General features: G+C 58.2%; 1 protein-coding gene across 4 annotated transcripts in view; it reads right to left on the bottom strand.

Moving 5' to 3' along the window:
- Window positions 1-2,884: 2,884 nt before the first annotated feature.
- Window positions 2,885-8,044, bottom strand: part of RARA (retinoic acid receptor alpha) — a 45,284-nt gene continuing 40,124 nt past the window's right edge. For 2 of the 4 annotated variants that reach the window (XM_007465194.1, XM_007465196.1), the window contains 5 exons: window positions 7,191-7,351; window positions 6,806-6,982; window positions 5,310-5,514; window positions 4,328-4,486; window positions 2,929-3,687 (listed from right to left, as the gene is read on the bottom strand). In XM_007465194.1, the coding sequence (XP_007465256.1) occupies window positions 3,470-3,687; window positions 4,328-4,486; window positions 5,310-5,514; window positions 6,806-6,982; window positions 7,191-7,351 (920 nt within the window). In that variant the 3' untranslated portion in view covers window positions 2,929-3,469. Of the gene's footprint in view, window positions 3,688-4,327; window positions 4,487-5,309; window positions 5,515-6,805; window positions 6,983-7,190; window positions 7,352-8,044 lie in introns of all 4 variants that reach the window. The other 2 variants (XM_007465197.1, XM_007465195.1) reach the window with 2 other exon arrangements.

Below are 8,044 nucleotides of genomic sequence, written 5' to 3'. Positions count from 1 at the left end.
TCTTTCCCTTAGAGATTTAGCTGGGAGAGAGCACCTGTTCCAGGAAGCCTTCCAAGCCCTGCTCCAGGCCTGGTTAAATGCCTCTGCCCTGTGCTCCCATAGGCAAAGCACACGTCAGCCCTCGATGACCAGACTCCAGCAGTGGTTCTCAACTGGGGGCGATTTTTTGCCCCAGGGGACATTGGGCAACGTCTGCAGATATATTTGGTTGTCACAGCTTGAGGGAAGGTGCAACTAGTGGCTAGAAGCCAGGGATGCTGCTAAACATCCTACAGTGTGCAGGACGGCCCCTCTAACAAATAATTCATAGCCCAAAATGTCACTTGTGCCGTAGATAAGAAACTGCTCTACAGTGAACTATGAACCATGCAGAGCAAGCTCAAAAGCCCCAGCAGCAAAGTTACTACCCCAAGGGGGGCGCTTTGTAAACGTGAGCGTCACTGCTTTAGTTGTCACAGTGAGGGGCACCCTCTTGGCGTTTGGCGGGTAGGGAATGCCAATGTCCCCCCACAATAAAGAACTGTCACACACTCCTTTAGAATGTCGCACTGACATTTACATAGTGAACAGCCTCTTTATAATTACCTGAACCCAAAACCTGACCCTGTTTTACATATAAAACATTAAGGGTTTAGTTTGGGATTTTTTTTTTTTTTGCGTTTTGGTATGTTATGTTAAATTGTCAGGTTCATAAAGAAACCTGTTAGAAAGTGTTAGAAAATATTTGGAAAGTGTTAGAAAATATTTGCTAGAGGAAGAGAGCCTCTGTCCTCAGCACCCTCTCCAGCCTGGACCAGAATGTGACATAAGTGAGGATATGGCGCCACCTGATGGCTGAAGTAAAAATGGCAGGTGGACCCCCGTGGAAGGAACTCTTCCCGCCCAGGAATCTCTTCTCACCCAGGCGCCCTGCTAACCCTCCCCAAACGCAGCCTCCACTGCCACCTCCCCAGACGTCCCCGTCCCCAAGATCTCAGTGCTTGATGCTTCTTCAAGGGCTTCAGGGATCCAGGAAAGAGCCCTGGCCGAGAGGTAGGAGCTCTTAGTACTGTTCCCCGATCGGCCACTAACTTGCTGTGTGACCCCATGGGCAAGGGCACTGCCCTCTCTGGGCCTTGATGTGTAGTGGCGGGGGAGGGGGGAAACTGGCTTCTGAGGACCCTCAAGGCCTGTCACACTCCATCCTCTCAACCAGGAGCATCCAGGTGCCCTGTCACCTGTCTGTTCTCTGTGCCTCCTGCCCACAGAAGTGAGCTTAGGGGTGGACAGCGGAGGGCAGGATAATTCTTCCTGGAGGCAGAGGGACAAGAGGGCTGGCCTCCCAAGTTTCCATCCCAATCCTGAGCTCTTCTTAGTTTACAATGAGCCCCTGACCCAGGTCCCCATGCCAACTGCCACTCCTGCTTGTGAAGGTCATCTGTGGTCACTCCCAAAATAGAACTCTGCCACTAAGTGACCCCCCAGACTCAACCTCTGGCTTCCCAAGGGCTAGGGACTCTGAGGGCCGAGGTGGCTTTCTCCCTCAGACCGGGGACTCCCTGAAGGCGCAGGCAGTCTCTCCCTTTCTCCCCTCCCCCACTCCACACTGGGGTCCCTAACGGGCTGTGAAAGCCCCTAGACCAAGGGCTTTCTAAGGGCAGGCTCATCTCCTTCCATAGGGTCTCCAAAGATCCCAGCACAGCAAGGCAGGCTCTGAGGGCGGCTTGGCCCCCCCCCAGAGCCCACAGCTAACCCCCAGCCCCTGCCCAGACACCGAGAGAAGGCGGCAAGGCAGCGAGGCTCTGAGGCATGTGTAGAATAAATATAACTTTATTCTTTATCCAGTAGATCTCAGTGGAAAGTCCAACAGTAACAGGTGCACCAGCGGGCTCTGGGGGGTGAAACCCCAACCCCGGGGCAAGGAGGGCAGGGCAGAGCCAGCTCCCCAAACCCAGGGGTGCAGGGGTGACGGGAGGGCGCCCCCTGTAGGCCCGTCCTGCGGGGCAAGGAGGGGGCACGGGGGTGGGGTGGGGCAGGCCAGGGAAATGGAGGAACTCGAGCCACAAGTGTCTGCCGGCCCATCTGTCCACTGTGTGTGTGTGTGTGTGTGTGTGTGTGTGTGTGTGTGAAAGAGAAGAGGGAGGGGGAGAGAGAGAGGAAGTCTTCACCCCACATTTCTTTCGTTTGCTCCAGATCTACTCAGTCACACTCCTTTGAACTTCTCAGTATGTACAACCTGAAAACACCTAAAATTTAACACGCTCCAAATGAGCTCATTCCCCTAACACATTTTCACATTCTCCTTAATTCCCCTTTTCACTGAATAGCATGGTTTTTCACATAATTTCCCAGGCCAAAATTCTGACTTTATTCTTGATTCCTCTCTCACTTTCTATCCTTAGAACAATTGTCCATGAAAGTGTGTGTGTGTGTGTGTGTGTGTGTGTCTGTGTGTGTCTGGGGGCCCTGTGGGCGGTGCTGGTGGCTGTGAGGCTGGGGGGCAGGGGCAGCTCGGACCCCCTGGCCAGCCCCTTCACGGGGCTCGGGGGTGGGGGGGCTGGAGGGCTTCAATGATGTGGGCTCTGATGGGGAGGCAGCTCTGCCAAGGACACGAGGCTGAGAAACACACGCCTTTATGTTCTGAGGCCCCCTTGCTTTGCCCCTGCCCCATCTCTTGGGGCAGCCCCCTCCTCCCAGGGGTTGCCGGGAAACTGTCCACGCCCAGTGGTTAGGCAGAGGGAGAGGGGAGGGCAGGCCTCGGAAAGTTAGTAGTTCACAGTTTTAAAGAGAAAACTGAAGAGGAAAAGGCTGGGGAGGAGGGCTTGGGGGCACAGGGACTTAGAGAGAGAGGGGGCCCCTTCTGAGCCACTCCCCTCCCCCAGGACCCACCCCCCTCCAGCTCTGAATCCAGCTCCCCCCAATACACCGCACAGATTCCTTCAGTATAAATGTGCTTAAAATGAAAATTCTTATTAAAAAAATCAAAACCAAAAAAAAAAAAAATAAAAATAAAAACAAAACCAGCAAGAATTAATACCTGGGGGTTGGTATGGCAGGGTATGTACAGGGGGAATCCCCCACCCCGGCCCACCCCCTCTGTCACCAACCGAGGCAGGGGGGTTCCCCAATGGGGGGACAATGGCTTGTGAGTTCTGAGGATGGGGGAGCCAGGTCCTGGCATTTGCTGGTGATGAAGATGTGGAGAGGTGGGCAGAGGGGTGTCTTGATGAACACGAGGCCCCCAGGCCCCATCCTGAGGCCCGGGACCAGGGGTCCTCACTCAGTCCTTGCCCCCGATGTCAGCCCTGACATCTGCAGGAGCGGGCAGTCCATCGCAGGCCCGGGCCTCTGTCCGAAGAGTCGCCACTGCCTCCCTCCTGTCCCCCAGGGAAGGGAGGACAGGTGGGGGGCAGGGCTGGCAGGGGTCGCATGGTTGGTAGAAAGGCAGAGAAAAGCCAGGGCACGGGGCAAGGGCTGTGTCCACGGGCAGTCACGGGGAGTGCGTGGCCGGGCTGCTTCTGTTTGAGCTGGGGCTGAGGCTGGGGCTGCAGCTGCCAGGCGGGGGAGCCAGGCCGCCCCCATCCCGCCCCCCACCCCCCGCTTGTCCGCTCAGAGTGTCCAGGCCCTCTGAGTTCTCCAACATTTCCTGGATGAGAGGTGGCATGGAGCCCGGGATCTCCATCTTCAGCGTGATGACCCGCTCAGCCCCTGCAGGAAAGGAGGGACAGAGGTCAGCAGGCCCGCCCTGCTCCTCCAGCCCCACAAGCCAAGTGTGGTTCCAGGAGGGAGGGGCGGGGGTGGGAGGGCCAATACTACCCATATCAGCTTCCACCGTGCGCTGAACTCGGGGCTCAGCTCTTTGACATAAAGCAGCCCTCCTAAGCCCCCACGGCCGAGGGGCAGCAGGGCAAAGTGGTCCCAAACTCGGGCTCTGGGGTCAGACCGCCTGGGCTTGACGCTGGGCCCTTCCTATGTGCTGTGTGCTGTGGACTCTCCTACTGACAACTCGAAACAACTCTGTAAACACCATCATTATCCCCACTCCTCAGATGGGAAACTGAGGCTTCGAGCTGTTGTCTGACCTGCTCAAGGACACACACCCACACAGTCTGGTTCCAGAGCCCTTAACCACCACGCAAAGATGACACTGCCACCTTGGGGCTCGCAGGCAGGGGTCACCTAGGCAAGGTGGGGTCCGGTGAGTGGGGCATCACATGGGCACAAAGACGTGGGGTGTCAGCTCAGATGCAGGAGGCCTGACCCTGGACATGGACGGTGGGTCCTGGTCCAGGTGTTGGGGCCCAGCCCCAGCAGACACATGGGGCATCTCCAGGTGTGGGAGCCTCACCCTTAGCACTGATGCTTCGCAGGTCTGTGATCTTCATCAGCATCTTGGGGAACATGTGTGGGCGGCTGGGCCTCCGTTTCCGCACATAGACCTTCAGTGCCTCAAGCAGCGGCTCCTGCAGCATGTCCACCCTGTCTGGCTGCTCCAGGTCCTGCCGGTCTGAGGAAGCAGAAGCAGAGATGCCGGCTGAGTAGCTGCCCTAGCCCAGCGAGGATCACAGCTGCACTTCTAGCCTTGACCACCAGGGGGCATGCCTGCCCAGACCACGGGCTGAGCTTCTCTGCTGGGGGGCGGGGGGAGGGCGGGGGCGGTCCCCACACAGAAAGGCCCTAAGAGGCTCTCAAATGTGAGCAAAGAGGGGCTGGGGACAGGGGTTGCCCAAAGGTCCCCCTGAGAGCCAAGCTCATGGAGGTGGGATCCCTGAACACAGGCAGTGCCACCTTAAGTAGAGACAGGTCTCCCACTCCTGCCCATTATTCTAGACACCAGCCTGATAAGGTAGAACTCATAATAATAAAATAATAACAGCAGCCAACGTTTACTGGGTCTTACTCTGGGCACACTGTGCCTTATTTATTACCTCCTAATCCTCCCATCAACTTTATGAAGGGAAGACCATTACTGCCCCCATTTTACAGAAACAGAGGCTCAGAGAAGTTCAGCAACCTGTTAAAGGTCACACGTTTGGCCAGGATTTGAACCTGGGTGGTCTGACCTTCAAGTCCTCACTCCTAAGCCCCCTACAAGGAGCACTGCCTGCAAACGGAACCAGAATCCAGGTCTCCATCACGACTCCCTTGCCGTGTGGCCGCAGACCAGACCCTGCTCCTCTGGGACTCGGTTTCCCCCTCTAACAGGGGTCTGACGAGGGTCTGACAGGTCCCTTTCTGATCTGATGATCCCTGAGCTTCTCCCCAGGAGAGGCTCTGGGGGTCGTACCACCACCCTGGGCCTAGCCCCCAGACCCAGGCCCCCTGCCCACCTCCGCAGATGAGGCAGATGGCACTGAGCAGCCCAGTCTCAGCATCATCCATCTCCAGGGGCAGCAGCTGGTTGGCGAAGGCGAAGACCAGGTCCGTGAGAGGGCCGAAGCCGGCATTGTGCATCTGGGTCCGGTTCAGGGTCAGCCCATCCGAGAAGGTCATTGTGTCCTGCTCGGGCGTGTACCGCGTGCAGATCCGCAGGATCTGGATGCAGAGGGTTCTCGAGTTCAGGAACTCACATCCCCCAGCACTTCTAGCACCAGCAAGCCCCGAGGACCACCTGGCAGGCAGCCAGACCAGTGCTGTCCCATAGAACCTTCTGCAATGCTGGACACGTTCTGCGTCTGCACCGTGCAATACATGTAGTAGCCACCGGCCACAATGTGGCCACTGGGCACTTGAAATGTGGCAAGTGCAACTGAAAAACTGAACTGAATTTAATTTTAATTAATTTAAATTTAAATAGCCACACGTGACCAGTGGCCTCCATATTAGACAGCTGATCTAGCTCATCCTGCCTCCATGCAGAGAATTAAGAGGGAAACTAGAATTTCCAAGAAGGCAAAGACCACAGTGGATTTATGCCTATGGTTCCCAGGGCTGGGTACACAACAGGAGCTCCATAAATGTATACTGGCTTCAACTTTCTCAAACCCTGATCCTGCCTCTTGCATCCCACCTCCCACCCCACCCCTATCAGGAAGAGCAGCCTGGTCACATCCCACCACAACATTCCACATCTCGACCACCTTGGAGGTGGTCCAGAAGGAGCAGGTGGGCTGAGCCCATCAGGGAAGACAGGGAAGACAGTCCTCCCTCCAGCCCTGGATTTGACAATCCCATCCGCCCCCATCCTGCCTCCAGTCCAGCCCACCCTCTGGCCCCACCAGATGCCCTGCAGTCCCCTGAATCCAGGTGGTCCCACACCAGCAGCCGTTTCACATGCCCCTTCTACAAACTCCTAGATGCTACCTCCTCTGGGGCATCCTCCCTAGGGTCCAGCAGTGTGGCTCTCTGTCCTTCAGGGAGGGGACAGCCCTCCCCCGTCTCCAGCCAGCGCTTATCACAGTTTTGCAAGCTCTGTTTACATATCTGTTGCCTCCACCAATAGAAGGTTTTCGAGAGGGGACAGTGGTGTGTTCACCCCTGTTCCTGACACCCAGTTCAAGGCCTGGCCACACAGGGTCCCAGGTGAATCTTTATTAGACTGAACAGATGGGAAGATGGGTGGCTGGAAGGAAGGTCCGATGGAAAGATGGACTGAGGGTGGATGGATGCGTGAATAGCTATACAGGTGACCCAGTGCACATCCGGGGGCTGAGTGGCTAAGTGGACAAGTGGACACATGGGGGAGAGGAAGGGTGGCTATTTGGGTGGGTGGGTATTTGGACAGGTCGATTCCAGATGGACGTTTAGGGAGGTGGTTATTTGAGTGGCAGGACATCCTCCAAGGACACGGGGGTAGTGCCCAGGTGGGCAGGGTGCAGACCCTCACCAGGATGTCCAGGCAGGCAGCCTTGAGAAGGGTGATCTGGTCCGCAATGGTGAGGGTGGTGAAGCCGGGCAGCTGCTTGGCGAACTCCACAGTCTTAATGATGCACTTGGTGGAGAGTTCACTGAACTTGTCCCAGAGGTCAATGTCCAGAGAGACACGCTGTTCTGAGCTGTTGTTCTGGGAGGACGGGGGAGAGTGAGGGCCTTCCCCTCGTGGCACCCTTCTCAGCCTGGCTCCACCAGCCCCCGCAGACCTGCCCTCTACTGCCTTCACTTCCTGAGAGCTCCTTGATGGGAGGCGGCGGGGAGGAAGGGGAGGCGGGTTGGGGTTGGAGGGGACGCGGCGGTGGCCTAGCAGAAGAAGGGGTGCCCCCGGGGGGCCGTACCGTAGTGTATTTGCCCAGCTGGCAAAGGGCGGGGAAGGTCTCCTGATGCGCTTTGCGCACCTTCTCGATGAGCTCCCCCACCTCCGGCGTCAGCGTGTAGCTCTCGGCGCACTCGGCCTTGGGCGCCTCCTTCTTCTTCTTGTTTCGGTCGTTTCTCACGGCTGTGGAGGGGCCAGGCCGTGCGGTTAGAGGGCAAGTGCGGCCGGCGGTTCGTCTCCAAGCCCGTCCATCCCCAGCCCGAGCTCCTCCCACCAGACCGAGAGCAGCCGGCTGCGAAGGAGGCCACCCGGCGGGGGCGCGCACAGGAATGCGTACACACGCGAGCGTACAGGCAGGCGGGACGGCAACACACGGTGCCCCCCCCGCCCCCCGCCGTGCCCACCCGGCCCACACACCGAGGCCTGCCCCAGGGCCCCGTGACCACCGCACGCACGCCTGCTCTCCCGCGCATCTACTCCAGCTCACACTCCGGGTGCGCACGCGCGGGGGTCCAGGGCTGAAGGCACGTGTGCAGAGTGTCCCACGTCTGTGCTCGGCCTCCAGGGAGGACCGGCTCCTGCCTCCACCATCCCCCAGCCCCCCGGGGAAGCCGTCTCCCTAGGGTCCCGGGGATGGGCTCGGAGAGCTCTTTGGGCGGCCAGGCGAAGAGTAGGGCTCCCCAGCCTGAGAGTGGGGGGGCCCGGGTGGGAGAATCTCTCGGCCCATTAGCCGGGGGAGCTGACAAATCACCGGGGGCGCTGAGCCGCACACACCACTCGGCTTTAAAGAAGCGATGGGGTCGTTACCAGCCGATTATCCCAGACACACAATCACTCACAGGACCAGTGGCGGCGGCTGCTGACGCTGGAGGAAGA

Source organism: Lipotes vexillifer, unplaced genomic scaffold (assembly GCF_000442215.2).
Source record: "Lipotes vexillifer unplaced genomic scaffold, Lipotes_vexillifer_v1.1 scaffold591, whole genome shotgun sequence".
Lineage (NCBI taxonomy): Eukaryota > Metazoa > Chordata > Mammalia > Artiodactyla > Lipotidae > Lipotes > Lipotes vexillifer.
Note: the sequence above shows the minus strand (reverse complement) of the source record. Positions and strands in the feature narration are given on the sequence as shown.